General features: G+C 37.6%; 3 protein-coding genes across 3 annotated transcripts; 2 read left to right on the top strand and 1 right to left on the bottom strand.

Annotated features, from left to right (window-relative positions):
- Positions 1-707: 707 nt before the first annotated feature.
- Positions 708-3,922, top strand: LOC114719205 (probable inactive receptor kinase At5g67200). The gene is made up of 2 exons (XM_028904662.1): positions 708-2,180; positions 3,180-3,922. The coding sequence occupies exons 1-2, from the start codon at positions 833-835 to the stop codon at positions 3,737-3,739; spliced, it is 1,908 nt and encodes a 635-aa protein (XP_028760495.1). The 5' UTR covers positions 708-832; the 3' UTR covers positions 3,740-3,922.
- A 4,680-nt stretch (positions 3,923-8,602) lies between these two features.
- LOC114719247 (SUMO-conjugating enzyme SCE1) lies at positions 8,603-11,312 on the top strand. The gene is made up of 5 exons (XM_028904718.1): positions 8,603-8,821; positions 8,949-9,032; positions 10,299-10,451; positions 10,566-10,679; positions 10,998-11,312. Exons 1-5 carry the CDS (start codon positions 8,756-8,758, stop codon positions 11,058-11,060), a joined length of 480 nt encoding a protein of 159 aa, XP_028760551.1. The 5' UTR covers positions 8,603-8,755; the 3' UTR covers positions 11,061-11,312.
- Positions 11,313-14,626: 3,314 nt separating this feature from the next.
- LOC114719244 (soyasapogenol B glucuronide galactosyltransferase-like) lies at positions 14,627-16,117 on the bottom strand. The gene has a single exon (XM_028904713.1). The coding sequence runs from the start codon at positions 16,115-16,117 to the stop codon at positions 14,627-14,629; it is 1,491 nt and encodes a 496-aa protein (XP_028760546.1).
- Between the last annotated feature and the right edge of the window lie 2,678 nt (positions 16,118-18,795).

Here is an 18,795-nt window from a genome sequence, read left to right as displayed (position 1 = left end):
CTTTATTATAAGAGACAAATAACTGAATTACGTTGATCAAAAAAGCAGTTAAAATTAGTTAAGAACAATCAATGTGTAAAAAATATAATTTTTTTTCAAAAATGCCCTCATTAATAAGGAGAGAGAGCATGAGAGAGAACAATTAAATTATTGAAAGAAAGAAGTGGGAGGGAGAGAGAGTGTGAGTTAGAGACAATAAATATGGGTAAAATAGGAAATTAATACAAAAAAGTAGAGACAACTTTTAAGTGTCTCTTATATATAGGAACATGCCATAAGCATCAAATGTCTCTTATAATAAGGAACGGAGGGAGTACAAAATAAAAAGAAAAAATCATAAAAAAACTGTTGAAATTAAAAAATTATATACAAGAACCTGTTTATAAAAATTGTTGTTAAAACTCATACTATTGTTGTTAAAACCTGATCTAATATTATAATGGGTTCCTATTTATAATTTTTTTACTTGGGCAATCTTTTCTTGGATTTTTCTAAATGAAAATAGAAAATGTTTCTTTTTGGTATTTTTTTTTAATTAATGAGCTGGGCAGCAATACAATACCTGGCCCGTGCCTATCTTGACTTTCTTTTGCCCGTCTTTGACATCTTATCCTGACATTTTAAAATTAAAATTGCAAAAGAAAATTATTTGCCCTTTCGCACTTCTGTTTTTTTTTTTTTTTTTTGAGCTGAGCCCCTTCGCACTTCAGTGCATGGGGGCTCACAGTCACTTGCACTGTTTGCAGTTCCACTCAATGCCTCACCTATTGAGCTGTGTCTTCATTCAAACACGATCCTTCTGAACTCTGAACCTTTCACAATCACGATCACAATGCCTCTTTCCGAAACTCTCTTTCCTCTCTTCTTCTTGTGCTTCACTCTCTCCACCGTCCTTTCCTATCAGTCTTTTCCGGCTACCTCCAAACTGCTCCTCTCCTCCGACGCCGTTTCGTTGCTCTCTTTCAAGTCCAAAGCCGACCTCGACAACAAGCTACTCTATGTCCTTCACGAGCGCTTCGATTACTGTCAATGGCAGGGCGTGAAGTGCGCACAGGGCCGAGTGGTTCGCTTCTTCCTTCAGGGCTCTGGTCTTCGGGGCGTCTTCGCTTTCGACACCCTCTCTCGCCTCGACCAGCTTCGAGTCCTCTGCCTCCGCAATAACTCCCTCTTCGGTCCCATCCCCGATCTCTCCCCCCTCTTCAACCTGAAGGGGCTGCTTCTTGACCATAATTTCTTCTCAGGTTCGTTACCTCCCTCGTTTCTTTTGCTTCATCGCCTTCGTACTCTTTCTCTATCTCATAACAACCTCACCGGTTCAGTCCCTGTCGAGTTAGTTAATTTGGACCATTTAGTAACCCTCCGCCTTGAGTCGAACGGTTTTAATGGAACCATTCCGCCGTTGAACCAGTCCTCCCTCCTTATCTTCAATGTCTCCGGCAATAACCTCACAGGGCCGATTCCGGCAACTCTCACTCTTGCTCGATTCCACACGGCGTCGTTTTCGGGGAATCCGGGTCTATGTGGGGACATTATTTCCAAAGCATGTGATCATCCTAGGCCTCGAACCTTTGGTTCTTCCAATGCCTCTGTCTCATTGGGCCAAAGCGCTGAATCACAGGGCAACATCGTCGTTTCTTCGGTGACTAGCAAGAAGCACAAGAGTAACAGCCTGATTCTTGGGTCCACTATTGGTGCCTCGATTCTGATTGCGTCTTTTCTAGGGCTTATCGCGGTGGTCAGGAGACGGAGTGTTTCGAGTAATTTGGAAAGCCCAAAAATGGCGGCAATGGACGTTATGGATGCGCCTCCGGGGAAGAAAATGGAGGTAATCGATGGAGCTGATCATCATAATAGAGAGAAATTGGTGTTCTGTTGTGGAGAGGCGCAACTGTATACACTGGAGCAGTTGATGAGGGGGTCGGCCGAGTTGCTGGGAAGGGGTAGCATTGGGACTACGTACAAAGCAGTCGTGGATGGGAGGTTCACTTTGACAGTAAAGAGGCTAGATGCTGGTAAGAGTGCAAGAACAAGTGGGCAAGTATTTGAGAGGCACATGGAAATGGTGGGTCAGCTTCGGCATCCAAATTTAGTACCGGTTAGAGCTTATTTTCAGGCTGAGACAGAGAGGCTGGTGATCTGTGATTATCAGTCTAATGGCAGCCTCTTCAGCCTCATTCATGGTAATTCCCATGGCTCTCAGTTTCTTTTTGTTCTCTGCTAACTAGAGTTCGATTGATGGGATTCATCCTATTTTCTTTTGATGAATCTATTAGTAACCAAATTGATTGCTTAACAACGGTTTATCTCGTGAAGTCGTGATCCATGTGTCTTTGAGATTGGTGTGTCTGCAACTCTTTTTTTTTTTTTGGCTGCTATTAAAAAGATAAATTTATTTTTAAAAAATGAATTTCTCTCTCTCTTGAGGTCGTTATCTCGTTTGATTGAATGATGGATTCTGTTTTCCTGTATCCAAGTCCGAAAAGGTCCTCAGCACAGCAGTATCCATACCCGCAATCACGGGAGTGAATGCCTTGGTTGCTGTATTCTGATCCATGGTCTTTTAGATTAGGCTGTCTGCAACTTTTCTTCTTTTTCACTCGCCAATGAAAAGAAAATCTATTTCTGTCTCTTTATCAAATTTTCGTACAGAGATAGATTCTGCTTTCTTGGACTAACTGGATCAAAAAAGGCCCTCAGTAAAGTATGCATGCCCATAATCACGGGGTTTGTAATTGGTTTCTCTTCTTCTTGATATTGTGATTTGGCTGTGGATGTTAATCTTTGGCTGAATGTTTTCGACGTGCTGACTACGCGCCATCCAGTTGAATTTTTGCTAGTCGGCCACCCATTATCATTAAACATTGTAACTTAAAAACTCAAACTTTTAATTTTTTGCTGAAATTATTCCGCCGCAAAATCATGGGTGTTTTCTCATTTCGGGCTCATTTTCAGCACTCTAATGAACGCGAGCAATAGATGATATTATTTTTCATCTATTGCTGCGTGATTTCATTTGTCTTTTAAATTTAGTTCTAGAATGAAATTTGAGTTGAGTTGGATTTTAATAAACTTTCAAAATCAACAACATACTTTTGGACTCAATCTGTAAGCGGGAGGATAACTCATGTTTCCGTCCACTTGATGGCAACAATCTACAATTCTGCTATATATCTTTGCAGGTTCAAGATCAGCAAGAGCAAAGCCTCTTCACTGGACATCGTGCTTAAAAATAGCTGAAGACATAGCTCATGGACTCGCCTACATACACCAAACATCAAGATTAATCCACGGCAACCTAAAGTCCTCCAATGTCCTTCTTGGAGTGGATTTTGAAGCTTGTGTTACAGACTATTGTTTGTCCCTTCTCGCGGACTCTTCATCCGGTGATGATCCTGATTCTGCTGCCTATAAAGCACCTGAAACTCGCAACACTAATCGCCCACCTACTTCTAAATCTGATGTCTATACATTTGGGGTGCTTCTACTGGAGCTTCTAACTTCTAAATACCCTTCTCAGCATCCCTTCCTTGTGCCCATGGATTTGCAGGATTGGGTTAGAGCAATGAGGAACGACTATGGTGCTGAAGATAAACAGCTGGGAATGCTCACAGAGGTCGCAAGTATTTGCACTGTTATATCACCTGAGCAGAGACCAGCAATGTGGCAAGTCTTGAAGATGATACAGGAAATAAAGAAGAGTGTCACACTCGAAGGTCATATATCTGCTGGGTTTTCATAGCTTCTATATTACAGAAAGCATGGAAAATCATAAAGGCCAATAGCTTTTACCTATGATTACAACTCAAAAAAAGAAAATTTGAGGAAATATTTCCGCATCTGTATGCAACCGGCTTCCCTGCTCTTAATGACTACGCTTTGACAAGTTTTGAAAGAAACTAAAAATTTTATTTTATTTTGCCTTGCTTCTAGCTCAAATTTCACGACAGCATATTGAATCAATAAAACGAATGAACTCAAAAGGGAATGAAATAAACAACTGATTGGTGAGAAAAACTCTTTTGAATCCATGTACACAGTACAGGATACGAGGGTTTCAATTAAATGAAACATTCTCCTGTTTCGAGGGCAAGGGCGAACTCAGCGCAACTTCCGCTTTGGTCACCCTTCTGACTTGTGTGTGTGTAGCCCGTGCCTTCTTGCTAGTTATTTCGTTTAAAAAGGGGTGTTTAGATAGAAACCAAGTCATGGTTTTGAAAGTACTTTTACGATTTACAAAATAAATATGTGGAGGAGTTTGCCTCGTTTTGCGGAAAAGTGTTTCTGAGAAACAATTTTCAAAGTTGTCAAACACCCCCTAAGCCTATCAACATGTTCAACGGTGAATAGTATGAACTACTTCCTTTAATCTTAAATATAAGATTTATTTTGTAATGCAAATTATATTACAAAATAAGTTTTATATTTAGGATCGGAGGAGTATTTTTAAATAAATATAGTATTATTTTAATCTCAAAAAATAATCCTTCTTATTTATTTCATAATTTTTATGGATAAATTCGCAATTAGAATAAATCGCATTAGAGTGGGATTGGGTTTGTAGGAAGTCAATTTGTAACTTCTAAAACATGTTTGGATTTTTTTTTCATGCACTCATTACCTTCTATACGCTTAAGAAAAACTTTTTTTAAAAAAAAGAAGTGCAGAAATTCGACATGTTTGGATTTTATTTGATAATTGAGCGTACCGACTATGAGGAAGCCGAAGGCCTCTTTTTTCTTTAAAAAAAAAAAAAAAGAAGGAAGGAAAATTAGCCTTTTAGTGAATCAAGCAAGAACCAAATAAATTTTGAGGTGTAACTTTTCTCATTATTCCATAAATGCTCTTGAAAACCAGTCTCTCTTATATTTTTTAAAATATGCTCCCATATTAAATTTAATAAAGTTTCAAAAAGGAATTATTTTAAATTTAAATTTAATTTTACGGCCAAGAAAAATGCTGATTTTTTTTTATAATAGCATTTTGCACGTGATAGTGTGATACTGTCACCGCAATAATTGGGTAGAGTGGGCTTATCCATAGATTGCAACCATAGTAAATACTCCTCCTATTCTTAATATAAAATCTATTTAACTAATTTGATCAGATTAAAAAATTAGGTAAGTTAGTTAATTATAAGAAATACTCCTCCGGTCCTTAATATAGGATCCAATTGTTGAGTTGGTTTTGGTCCTAAATATAAGACCCATTTCTCATATTTATTAATTTTCTCTAAATTACCCCTATGGATACTCCCTCAACCATAATCAAGTAGAAGAGGGAAATGAGGTATTAAGAAAGATGATTATGGTATTTTAGGAAAAACGTGTCACATTTCTTATAATTAACTAACTTACCTACCTTCCTTAATCTAATCAAATTAGTTAAATGAGTCTTATATTAAGGACCGGAGGAGTATGACATGTTTTTACTAAAACACCATAATCATCTTTCTTAATATAGGGCTCCTCTTTTGTTTAATTATGGTTGAAGGAGTATGAGAAAATTAATAAACATGAGAAATATACATTATATTTAGGATCAAAACCAACTTAATAATTAGATCTTATATTAAGAACTGAAGAAGTATTTGCGACCCGGATTCAAGAACCGTAGCAACAGCTCATCTTTGATTTTGATGCTATCATTTCAAAGGATTCGGCGGATGTACGGGTGTTCTTTTTTCTTCCTCAAATTAAAAATTCAATGAAATAGCAAAAACTAAATTATGTTCTCTTTCCCGTGTAAAACATAACTTAACAAGCCAAGTGAAGAAATAAGAATAAAGATAAAGGGGATAAGAGTAGAGTTGTAAATTTAAAAAATAAGATGTGCCGTTCGGTCCAGCTATTAATCAGCCTCATTTCAAGTCTTGGAAATTTTTAGGAGGGCATGTGAACGACCAAAATTAGAAAGAAAAATTGTAACAAAAAAAAAAGTAGAAAGAAATTTTTGAAAGCATTGAATGAAATCCTCTGTAGCAGTGTGTTGACTTTGTCTCTGCAATAATGTAAATGATCTGACTCATGGTTCAAGATGGACTCTGCAATAGTGGCGGAGTAGAGATTATGAATTAAAAGAAACATTCCACCGCAAAGGGTTACGATTGAAAAGAGAATGCAACAATTTTTTTTTTTTTAAAAAAAAATTTAAGTGAGTTTGATTCCGAAAACTCAATAAAGTCAAGATATGCTTTTATTGCTTACAAAAATACTTACAGATCACCTCTTAATAATATTCTCACGCTAATAGCAGGAACCTTCGAACTTATAAGTTATGGGCAAACTCTTTATTAATAGGATCAATTATTACTCGCAACAACCTTTTTTTTCCCCTGATCCCAAGCATGAGAATGCAATACGTTAATCGCATAATGATGACTCATAAATGTTGGCAAGCCTTGTTGAACGTGATGGGGGTTAGGTGTGGAACAGAGCAGCCGTTGCGCACTCTCCATTTAAGCTTATTGAGTACTCATAATGTACGCGTTTAGTATTTTCAAGAATTTCTTCCCAAATCCATGAATAGCTATAAGGTCTCTTGATAAATTTGAAATTTCTGAATAATGAAGTTTTAAAAAAAAAATATTACTCTTCCGATCTTAAATATAAGACCCTTATATATAGTATATATAAGGATCTTATATTTAGAACTAAAGGAGTATATTCATAAAAGAAAAGTATTGTGAGGGACTGTGGAGTTGATTTTTATCATCACCGTTCCTTGTTTGCAAATAACTCAATCCATATGACATCTTTTTTCTGGTAAAAAAAAAAAGAGAGAGATCATATGGATTGAATTCCTGACCGTTCAACAACGCTACCGTGGGACTCCTTTTTCTTTCTCTGTTTAATTAAAAATGTAAAGAAAGTTAATTGAATCCACCTTTCGTTTTCTATCTTGTGCCCCATTTGACAAACTTTGTTGTTTGTTCCCCACAAATGGCCCAGTGACGACAGGGAGAGCTCTTGGATTTCACCGTCCTCTTTCTTCCTGTGGGCACACGCACAGCTCATTGCTTCCCTCCTTCCACCGTCACCCCTCTCTCTCTTGTCTTTTATCATCCACTCTTATTAGTTGTCTAAATTTGAATTTGGGGGAAAATTTATTCTGAATTTGAAACGTTAGGTAATCAAACAAAAATTTAGCATAAATTTATCTCAAAAGTTTAAAATTATAATAATATTATCCTTTATAATTAAAAATATTAATAATCAATATCATCATTTTAATTGTTAACATTAGTTTTTATTGATAAAGAGCAACATGATTTTAAACTTTCGGGATAAATTTATACTCAGTACTTCTGATAAAAACTTTTCTAAATAAATTTGCACCTTAGCTCTATAAATTCTAATTCTTTAACTCCAAATAATGCAATTATAAATGCACAAGTTAATTTTTATTGCTGGCAAAAAAATAAATTAAATTAAATGTTTAATCTATATAAGTTATTATCATTTACATGTATGAGCAGAAAAGCTTACCCACCGATCAAGAGTTTATAACTTAGTGGGCATCCCGTGCCTCCTTTCATAGGGGAAGTCACAGGTTCTATAACCCATATTATTATATAGGGATGGATGAGAGTTAATTTTTTGGTCACTTAAACCAATGAATCATAATTCAAGGACAGAAAAAGTTAGCGGATAAACCAAAGCAAGTTAAATGATCGAAAAAAAGGAGATAAATACTTGTTGGGTACTTAATATAGAATTTAATTATTAAGTTAGTTTTTATTCTAAAGACCTATTTTTCATATTTATCAATTTTCTTTAAATTACTTCTGTAGATACTCTCCTAACCATAATTAAGTAGAAAAGGAAGAAGGAATATTAAGAAAGATGATTATGGTGTTTTAGGAAAAACGTGTCACATTTCTTATAATTAACCAACTTACCTAACTTCCTTAATCTAATCAAATTAGTTAAATGGGTCTTATATTAAGGACCGGAGAAGTATATTTTCAAGTTTTCTATGCATTAAACTTATCGTATATTCTTTTTCATTATCACTTATCCTAGGTTTGGTATGAAAAAAGTGCAAGGGCAGGAGAAGAGGGAGAAAATTTTAATGAGTTTCATTTAAAAATTTGAAAAAATATGGTTTTAAAATTTTGATAAAAAGAAGATGTAAAATAAAAGAGTAATAAAAATCAATTAAAAACTTTCAACTCCATTTTTTTTAATTTTTTTAAATCAAACACATTAAAATATTCTCATCTTTCTCATTGTCTTCATTTTTTTAATACCAAACGCACTCTTAGAGCGTTTATTTCATGGTTCAATTTCATATATTCGCACGAGAAGACAATATTGACCCAATAGAGTCCTCGCAGAATGGGCTCTGAAAATAGTGCGTATTAATGCCATCCTCGTTGTGAAGCATTGGCGCTCGTGGTCGCGGATCGTCACGGATTGCGTCTGGGCTGCGGTGGCGTGATTCTCACGCGAGCTTTAACGAAAAATGAATAAATAAATAAAGGCAAATGCATTGACTTTTCAGGGCTCAATTATTTATTTATTTATTCAAATCTCAAAAACAGATAAAGGACAATGCAGTACCTCTGTTGATGGGATCAGGACCGTCCGTTCTCCAAAGCGCTGAATAAAGGCGAAGTCTCTTATCGATCTGGAAAGGAGGTTTCTGCTTCGTGTATTAAAATAAGATATCAGCGGCAACGCCGACTTGGCCTGACTTCCTTAGAAAGGAGTGTGCGTGTGAGAGAGATTTCAGAGAGAAGAACGAGGAGCGAGACATGTCGGGAATTGCTCGTGGACGCCTTACCGAGGAACGAAAGGCTTGGCGTAAGAACCATCCCCATGTTCGTACTGCGGTCCCTCAATTTCTTTTGTTGTTTTCTCCCGTTTTTGTTAATCCAATGCTGATTCGGTAATTTTTTGGGACTTCAGTTTGTTGCCGATTGATTTTGTTTTGCTTCTGTAATTTAGGGTTTCGTTGCGAAGCCAGAGACTCTGCCAGACGGTTCCGTGAATTTGATGACTTGGCATTGCACTATTCCTGGCAAGGCCGGGGTGCGTTCTCCTTCTTTTCTTTTTTCCTTTTTATTTCCAATCATTCAGCAATTTTCTTTCCTATTATGTCGTAAAAAGTATCTGATGGTTCATAGCCTCCCCCAAGTGTGCATTTTTCTTAACGTTTGTTTAACTTGTTCTACTGACACAAAAAAAAAAGGGGAAAAAAGAAAAACGAAAGACACACACTCAAGTGGGGGAGACCTGTAATTCGTGAGAAATGGAATTTATGTCTATATAGTCATAATTCTACAGGATGGTGCTGGTTGTCGTATGGCGTTTGCCTTAGCAGAATATTAATTCCTTTTTTGCCTAAAATTATGGGAAAGAAACGCAAACCAGATAATTGTGAAGTGGGGAGATTGTTTTAACAAATTTTGACAGTATCTTCTGCCTTTTGTGTTTGTATTGCATATTTTTGTTGCTTTAACACCTTCTATTAATCTGAGCATGCTAATTTCAGGGCCTCGGCGTTAGATGTAAGGACTCTAGCATTTTATGGGTGTCTTTCGTATCGGATCGCCTTGGTCGGGCCTATAAAGACATTATTTCGTATGAACATGTTTATACGCTAGTTACCAGCCAATCCTTTGCATTCGTTCTAGTCCCTAGTCCCTACTTTGCATAATATAATCATAAAATGCATTTTGAGTTCGTTGTTTGATAATTTAAGCAGGGGTTGGTTCTTTGCTTGAGCTTGAGACTTCATAAATAATCATTTCAGCCCGCAGAAAAGGGGGATGGAACCTGTGGTGTTGATGCGTCTTAAACATAGGCATGCTGAATTTTAAAATATTGCATTGAGATAGCATGGATTGAGATCGTCTGCAGTAATGCACCATGTATTTTGGAGAGAGTGTCACAAAAGCGTGGAATTGTGTATTCTGTTCACCTTTTTACCACCCGTTCCCTGTTTTCTTTCTATGTCTCTCTAGATTCTAGAATCTAGATACACCGTGTGTTTACTTACTACATGGAGATGATCCAGATTTGAGATAGCACATTGTCAGGATCCTTTAATTGATCAAATTATTTGGAATGACACCTAGACTCTCGGGCATGTTTAAAAGGAAGTCCAATTTGTGTGACCAAAAAAAGAAAAAGTTCGATTTGAGTTTCAAAGCTTTCTTTCTTTCTCTTTCTCTGTTTCTTTTTACCTTTGTTTTTTTAGTTTGCATTTCAAGAAAAATACGGCAGTTATTTTGTCCTCAAGGCCATGTGTAAATGAAGCACTTCTTTTCTGACTCCTGTATGCAAATGCTGCAGACTGATTGGGAGGGTGGCTTTTTCCCACTTACGCTACACTTCAGTGAAGACTACCCTAGTAAGCCTCCAAAGTGTAGATTTCCACAAGGTTTCTTCCACCCTAATGTCTACCCTTCTGGAACTGTCTGTCTGTCTATACTTAATGAGGACAGTGTAAGTTTTTCTCTTGATAAATGTGAGACTATTTGAAATTAAGTTACATATTTTACTTGTATACTTCTACAGTTTTCAACATGAATGGGATTTTCGAACATATTCTACATGCAGGGATGGAGACCAGCTATAACTGTGAAGCAGATTCTTGTTGGTATACAAGACTTACTTGACCAGCCTAATCCTGCTGATCCTGCCCAGACAGAAGGATATCATCTCTTCATCCAGGTATTTTAATTAAACAGTCCTGCATTCTCCAGTTGCCCATTGAAGGTCTTACAATACATTATATTAATGTCATTGAATGATGGAGAACAACTTGTAGAATCTGAATATTTGATTAATTAAACTGAGGCTAGTTGGCTGAATCTGCATTGTATTTGTTGGAGCGTTCTGGCATGTGGTAATCACTGTTATGACTCCTTAGTTATGGTTGATTGTACATAGAGCCACGAGAAATGGTGTTCAGAAGTGCTTATCTATGTTAAATGTATTGGGTTTTTTCCGTATTATCAAAGGCACATCTTTACGCCCCACTTTATGCAGGATGCGGTGGAGTACAAGAGAAGAGTGCGGCAGCAGGCAAAGCATTACCCAGCTCTTGTTTAGTGCTAGATCAGCTTACTTTAGGAACTGTTTATGCTATGCTAGATGTTGATCACTTGTTAATTGTTCTGTCCAGAAACTGGCTTTTATTTGTTGGTTTCCTATGCCAAAATCCGTGGACTTTCATGATCTTAAGTTTAATTGTTTATGCATTCTAAGGTATGGACAAGTGTTGATATATAACATTTTGAAATTCAAATCAACCATCCTCGATGGTGATATCGATAGCAGAAATTTGCTGTGCATTATTAGTAATCTTTGTTGTTGCATTTCTATGCGAATAGCTATTTTGCTGTCTTTTCTGTGCCCACGCCTGTTTTCCCGTTTATGCCAAAAATGAAAAGTGGGGGACGATGCAATCAAGCGGACAAGACATCGCATCAGAATTGATGCATCCTTTTGGCAACGCAGTTTGGTTAGAGTTCCTTTGATGGTGTACCTTCATGCATGACTCGATTTGTTCAGTCGAACGTACAAAATCGCGAGGCAAACGATCCTTGGTATTTTAATATTTGAAAGAGATCTTTTGTATAGGGATAATAACGGCAGAATTTTCACTTGTTCCCTCGGTTTTAGGAAGATACTGATCTAATGTTGGCCAGGGAAAAGGGGAAAACACCTAGAGACATAAATCTAGCTTGTGATTTACAGGTGTGGCTACAGTGGAATTCAAAACATAAACCTGGGAAGAAGATGGATAGATGGCCGTGGAGTAAGGTCTTTGCTCATGCATGTTGGTTAATATGGAAAGCAAGATGCTCTCGGTTATTCGAAGGGACAAGGAGAACCCTGAATGAAGTTGTCCAGCAGTGCTTGTTTCACCTCATGGAAGAGACTGCTGATGGGAAATATAAACACAAGATATTTGTAGGACAGAATTACAACCAAACTTTTTGGAGACCTCTAACAACAGTTAAAGAGCATAACCACAGCCTGTGGAGGGATAGTTCGAGATGCCGAGGGAAATTGGGTGATCGGATCCGAAAAGAATTTAGGCGTATACCCAATTGCGGTGGCTGAAATTTTGGCAATCAAGACGGGGTTACAAGTTTGCCAAGAGCTTTGGATTACAGATGTGCATCTTAGATGCACTGACTTGTCTATTGCGTGATGGTGGAGAAGATCATCCTTTTAGACCAGATATTGAGGAAACAAGACAGCTGAACTTGGAGATTAATTACGGTCAAAGCGAGACTGTGCAATGCGCCAATATTCTCGCGCGGACAGCCCATAAGGATACGGATGAACTTATCTTACTGAAGGAAATGCCTGGAATATGCAGATCAGATCTTGCGTCCTTTTGGATAAGAAGAGGATGATGGAGGGAGCAGCCCCTATTAGCTAGTTTTTAATTTCCTCTTTCAAGCTGCAGCTTGCCACTTTTTAAGCGGGAAAAAAAAAATAAAAAGGCATCGGACTAGGTCGTAATACGTTTAATTGGGTTTGGACAAAAAAGAGTTGGGTCTAGAGAATGACCCGGAATTCGAAAAGAAGCGTGGGCAATGAAGAGTGAGCCGCAGGTCTTAACGGAATGGACGATGCCCACCAGCACGAAGAAAGCAGAACGATGGATGAGGGGAAGGGTGCAAACGTGGCAGCCTGGCAGGTTGATGATGAGGAACGAGCAATGTGAGTCCTTCCTTCCCTAGGGCTAGCATCATCCACAAGGCCGGTCTGGCAGGAAAAATGGGTTGGAATAAAAAGGAATAGAAAAAAAAAAGAAATGGAATAGAATAAAAATTTTGGTAAGCATTATTAGAATAAAAAATAAGTTGACGAAAAATTTTATGTTTGGTTGGATGAAAATGGATTGGAAAATTGTACAATTTTATCATGTTACCTTTAATGAAAGAATATAATATTATTAAATAAAAATGGTTTTTTTAACATTTAATAATATTATTAAAAAATTCAATAATAAAAAATTAATAATTTATTGTGCTAAATTATAATTTAAATAAATAAATATAAACATTCAGTATAAATATAAAAATTTGAATTTAAAACTCCAAATTCAAATTTGGCCTTTGGTTCAATTATGACTGAGTACATGAAATTTGAATTTGTTTGAGTTAAACTCATTCTTCTTAAGTAGGAACTGTCTCGTATTATGATAAAAATGTTTCACTTGGGATCAAAAGCATCAATACATGAGAATTGACCAGTTAGAATGAAAGCATTGCACTCCCATCTTGTCTCATTCTTGTGTATATTATTAAACTCTGTCTTTGTTTTTTAAGTATTAAACAAAACATATATAATTTAAAGAAACATCCTTCCTCTCCATATATACTTGAGCTTATACTGGGTGGTCTTCGTTACTTTCATTTCTCTGGTTTCATCTTCATCTTAAGGCTAACTTTGTTGGATTTTTTTTTATTTTTTTATTTTGCTTTTAGGTCACACCTTAAACAGAAGCGTTCCTGCTCATATAGATCTTGAATTTTCATGCGAGTTGGTTTTCGAACCAAGGTCTTCAACCTTTTGGTTCAAAAATTAGAGTGTTTCGTTTTTTTTTTTTTAAAAAAAAAAAAAAAGGTCCTACAGTGTCGGCCTTCCCTGGACCCACTTTCCTCTCAACTATAATGTCTTTCTCCACTCCCTCAATACCATCGGCTTAAACAAGAAGAATCAGAGGCCTAAACGAGAAGAAGAACCTCGGGCAAAATTATATTTAAGATTTTCCTATCTTGCCATGTTTAAAGAAAAATTCACCACCGCCAGAAAATGGGTTCTTGAAAAGTTTGGCAACCAAACTCGCCTTGTCCATGGAAAATCACGATTTTTCTTTTCCTTCGCCAACTTTTCAGTGTGCCAAACGGCCTCTAAATAAGAGGCATTAGACTATCATTTAACTGAGGCTTTATTAGCATAATTTTCTTCAAACTTCTAAAGACAAGGAAAACTAATATAACCTTCCAAAATAACAAAGCCAGCCTGCCCTGAAAACGTGAGGGCCCTGATCTCTCTTGCCTCTGTAAGACAACCTAGTTCTCCAAACATCCTCCCTTCATTCTCTTCCTGTCGTGTCGCCCTTCTGATACCTCAGAATTCAAAACCATCCCGCTTCCTTAATTTATTTCCGCTCCCCAAAGCCATTTCAATTAATCATGGTTATAACCTTGCGGCTCTTGAATGCTCTGATCTCTTCAATTATTTCCTTAACGCTGTTGTACGAAGACCCGCCAACCTCTATTGCTTTCTTCGCTTCTTGGCTCAGCTCTTTCGCTTTCTTCTTCTTTCTCTAGCTTCTTCTGTGTGCCAAACGGCCTCTAAATAAGAGGCATTAGACTATCATTTAACTGAGGCTTTATTAGCATAATTTTCTTCAAACTTCTAAAGACAAGGAAAACTAATATAACCTTCCAAAATAACAAAGCCAGCCTGCCCTGAAAACGTGAGGGCCCTGATCTCTCTTGCCTCTGTAAGACAACCTAGTTCTCCAAACATCCTCCCTTCATTCTCTTCCTGTCGTGTCGCCCTTCTGATACCTCAGAAATTCAAAACCATCCCGCTCCCTTAATTTATTTCCATCACCCACAAGCCATAGATTTTTTAGATTCAATTAATCAGGCCTTGGTTATAACCTTGCGGCTCTTGAATGCTCTGATCTCTTCAATTATTTCCTTAACGCTGTTGTACGAAGACCCGCCAACCTCTATTGCTTTCTTCGCTTCTTGGCTCAGCTCTTTCGCTTTCCTTCTTCTTTCTCTAGCTTCTTCTGCCTCGCCCATCAACGAAGCCACGGCCTTTCTTACCTCCTCCCTCGTCACAGCTGTTTCTTCTGCAAAGTCATTCCAGTTTCTCCATTCTTTCGATCCCACTGGTACTGCAATCTTCAGCACATCCACAAGCAGCTTCTCGTTCCCAAATTGCTCTGCGAACAAAGGCCACGTCACCATTGGCAAGCCTGCGTTCACGCTCTCCACTATCGTGTTCCATCCACAGTGAGTCACGATCCCTCCAATTGCAGGATGATCCAGTATCAGTAACTGTGGGGCCCAACCTTTAAACACGTAACCCTTGTTGGTTTCTTTAACTCTCTTCTCAAATTCCTCGAGAAATTCAACACCTTCATGTCCTTTTTCCTTCTTGGGAATCACCCAGATGAAATCGTGTCCTGAAGATTCCAGGCCATGAGCTATTTCGATCAGCTGAGAAGGAGGGAACTTGTTCATGCTTCCAAAACTGACATAAATGACAGAGTCCTCTACTTTCGTGTTAAGCCATTTAAGCCACCCTTCTTCTTCTTTGACATTGGCGCGTCCTCTCTCAGCTTTATCCTCGCCTTGATTGGCCCACAAGGAAACTGGGCCCACGCCCCAGCTCTTAGTTCCCATGATTTTCTTGTAATGCTCGGTGTAATCCCCATCCAGAGCGGAGAAGCTATTGAACAGAGACCCGAAGCTCTTTCTCTCTGCATCTTTGATCGCATTCATCATATGGGTGAACGTGTTTGTTGTCCTGAGCCAATCTGGTACCTGCAAAAGTGTCATCCTTAATTCGTGAGGCAAACCAGGAATGACGAAACTGTCAGTGCCGGATTCCACCCTCCGGTGAGGCTGGTACTTGTCGATGGCATGTTCAAGAGCGTGAGCGAGGCAGCTTCCATTGAGGAAAATCAACCTCGGAATGTTCATCTTAGCTGCCGTTTCGACACTCCAAGGAAAGAACATGTCGGTGACGATACAATCAGCTTGGTAATCCTCAAACAATTGCTCGAACTGGTCTCTGAGAAGAGAGAGTCCCTGGAAGATTTTGGAGGGCGTGTGAGGAGGAGTATCGGCATTGAAGTTTTCGATGCCTTCGGGAAGACCCACTTCAGCGAATGGGAATTTGACAATGTGGGTTCTGATGGGGCGGCCACGAGCCGAGTCGCGGTCGATGGATTTCTGGAAAATGGCGGCGTTGGCTGGGGTGGCAATGATGGTGACGTCGACGCCGAAGATGGCGAAGATTCTGGCAATATCAACGACGGGTATGATGTGGCTTGTTGATGAGAATGGAAGAAACACAACTCTAAGCTGATGATCGGCTTCAGCTAATTGAGGAGACTCCATCGAAGTGAAGTGAAGCTTCTGGTAAGAGAAGGACTTGGTAGCAGAGTCTTGAGATTTAGCTCTCAGATTTGCATTCTATTCTTCCAATTAGGACGACATTATATAGGAGAAAGAACTCCACGGGTGACACGCCTGGCTATTGTAACCCATTTTTTTATAGTTATTTCACCGAATGTGTAGATCGAGTTTCATGCAAATATTATACATATCCACACACAGTAACTGACCTCGATTTTTCTTTTGATTGGGCTCAACACGTGATGATCTTATATTTAAGTTCGCGGGAGAGCTATGTTCACTTCCATTTCCACATATAAAAGTGTGTCATTTTTAACTCACTAAGATCATTTGGAAAATAAAAAGAAGATACATCTCAGTAGTTGTGTGAAGGACATCTCATCTAATCTGCATAGAAGCCAATGGTTCTTTTATATCTTATCATGCAGGTTCTATTGTATATACCGTGAATCCAATTATCAATGCTTAACCAATTGTGTTAACTCTCGTTTGAGTAAAAAGAAGTAATAACACTTTCTTTGAGGGGGTGAAAAAAAAAAAAAGGGAGTATTGACTTGGTCTTTACTCTTTAGCCCTTGGATATGATGGGAGTAGATCAAAGCCTATTTAAGTATTTATAGCCTTTCAAAGCTTGAGCATGAGATCTTTTTAAAGGCATACATTCTAAGTAGCTCTAGGTGGTGGCGGATGTTGTTATCTGCGGTATCTCTGTCTTTAACATTTCATCTCTAACCGACTTTGTCCTTATTATCAAAAACAGTTAGCTCGGGCCTGAGGCTTAAAAAAAAAGCACAGGCTAAGGTTTTGAAGTTCAAACTAGGCCTGGTTTGTTTTCATACCCGCTTGAACGTCACATGATTAAAGTGGATCATACAAGAACAGGCCCAATGTTAAGACACTCACCGGCCCACAAATTAAACCAGAAAAGGTCAGAGCCCACAGCTTTGATGAAACGCGGGCCGCCTATTTGCTATTTATTTTTCTTTTTCAATTGCCCGACATAAGCCTATCAGCACCTGGCAATGATTTCCTTCTTTTTTATTCTCAAGGACAATTATATTAATAACTGGATAAAACCATACATTAAAAAAGGCTTCAACCTGCCAATGATTTCAAGAGTTTGTGATTTCCCATAATTCATAATGTTTTGTAATGCTGACCAAGAATTTAGATCATAGTATCATCCACTCTGTACACTGCCTTTGACCATTTGATAAGTTTCCCATGTTGTGAGCTGATAAGCTTCTTCTTCCTCTTATGGCGTTGACCACATCTTCTCTTCCACCCTCCCAAATCTTAATCTTCACAAACGTTGACTTCAAAATATGTCACTGTATCTCCATGCCTCACTGATCACTCCATAATTTCTCGTCCTCCTCCTCCTTCTGCGTCTATCTGAACAATTATTGATTTTTTTTTTTGGGTACTCTTTCCCGTGAAGACACACCCCGTTTATGATCATGACCACTGGATCTCACTGTCCCCAGTTCTTCTTTTCAATGATCTTAATTCCGAACCCTTTTAATAAAATATTTGGATACAGCAGACAAAAAGGATTCGGCCACTTTAAACCATTTCGTATCTATCTGTTCTTCACTTTTTTAGGTTCAAACTCCAATTAGCGTGACGGCAATTTTTTTTGAATTTCATGACATGTTATAGGTTTGAGTCCACAATCCACCTCTTCAGCCTTGACTGTATCTGGGATTCTCTGCTGTAAAGCATATAACTCTCAATTTAAAAAATGGAAATTACAAAAAAAGTGCAGGCCCTTTTTTGGGACCGATAAATCTGGTCCGTATTGACCATTGCATGTGAATAAATTGTACATATGTCACTCGCACTAGCTAGAATTTAGGGTTTTGTTGTTTTCTTGTGAAGAGGCGAAGTGAAACATTTAAAGTCTGTAACTTTTCTCCTTTTGGCAAATAAGTCTGTAACTTTCGATGTCTAGGACCTTAAAGGAAAACACATTGCAGAAAGAGAGTGGGAAACGAAATAAAGCTTATTAGAATTTAGAACTACTAATGTAATTAACTAATATAAGAACTATTTACCTAATTTAATTAGATTAAAAAAATAGGTAAATTAGTTAATTATAAAAAATATGACATGTTCTTCTAAAACATCATAATTATCTTCTTTAATATTCTCTCTTCTTCTCCTATTTGATTATGCACGGTTAAAGGAATATAAATAAAGATAATTTTAAAAAATTGATAAATATAAAAGATAAATTTTATATTTAAGATTAAAATTAATTTAATAATTAAATCATATATTAATTAAGGATCAAAAGAATATTTATTTTCGGCTTGAGCAAGGTGGTCTGCGTGCAAGAAGTAATTGCTACTGGTAAAGGCTGCATTATTGATTATTATTATTATTATTAAAAGGTCCTTCCACTGCTTCTGCTTTTGCTTCTGCTGAAAGCAAAGCCCATCATCCCTTTCATGCAAACATCATCCAAAGCAGCATTTTTAGGCTTAGTTGAAGAGTGGTAAAATACCGTGTCAACAGAAATGGATTACTTCCTCCGTCCTAATTATAGAGTCAAACTAGCTAATTTAACGCTTCTTAGAAGTAGTAGTTGATATTATTAAATTAAATATATGAAAAAAAAAGTGTGACTTTTAAATTTTATCTAACCAAATACAAAA

The sequence above is a fragment of the Neltuma alba genome, unplaced genomic scaffold (assembly GCF_004799145.2).
Source record: "Neltuma alba isolate B1F8T4 unplaced genomic scaffold, ASM479914v2 tig00011899_pilon, whole genome shotgun sequence".
NCBI classification, from domain to species: domain Eukaryota; kingdom Viridiplantae; phylum Streptophyta; class Magnoliopsida; order Fabales; family Fabaceae; genus Neltuma; species Neltuma alba.
The sequence above is the reverse complement of the archived record's forward strand: the minus strand, read 5'-3'. Positions and strand labels throughout refer to the sequence as shown.

What these genes read in the sequence shown, in the direction of transcription:
- LOC114719205 (XM_028904662.1), top strand. Translation starts at nt 833, where the DNA reads ATGCCTCTTTCCGAAACTCTCTTTCCTCTCTTCTTCTTGTGCTTCACT. An exon ending in CCTCTTCAGCCTCATTCATG is followed by an intron (nt 2,181 to 3,179) that starts GTAATTCCCATG and finishes ATATCTTTGCAG; the next exon opens with GTTCAAGATCAGCAAGAGCA.
- LOC114719244 (XM_028904713.1), bottom strand. Translation starts at nt 16,117, where the DNA reads ATGGAGTCTCCTCAATTAGCTGAAGCCGATCATCAGCTTAGAGTTGTG.
- LOC114719247 (XM_028904718.1), top strand. Translation starts at nt 8,756, where the DNA reads ATGTCGGGAATTGCTCGTGGACGCCTTACCGAGGAACGAAAGGCTTGG. An exon ending in GGCGTAAGAACCATCCCCAT is followed by an intron (nt 8,822 to 8,948) that starts GTTCGTACTGCG and finishes TCTGTAATTTAG; the next exon opens with GGTTTCGTTGCGAAGCCAGA. An exon ending in GATATCATCTCTTCATCCAG is followed by an intron (nt 10,680 to 10,997) that starts GTATTTTAATTA and finishes CACTTTATGCAG; the next exon opens with GATGCGGTGGAGTACAAGAG.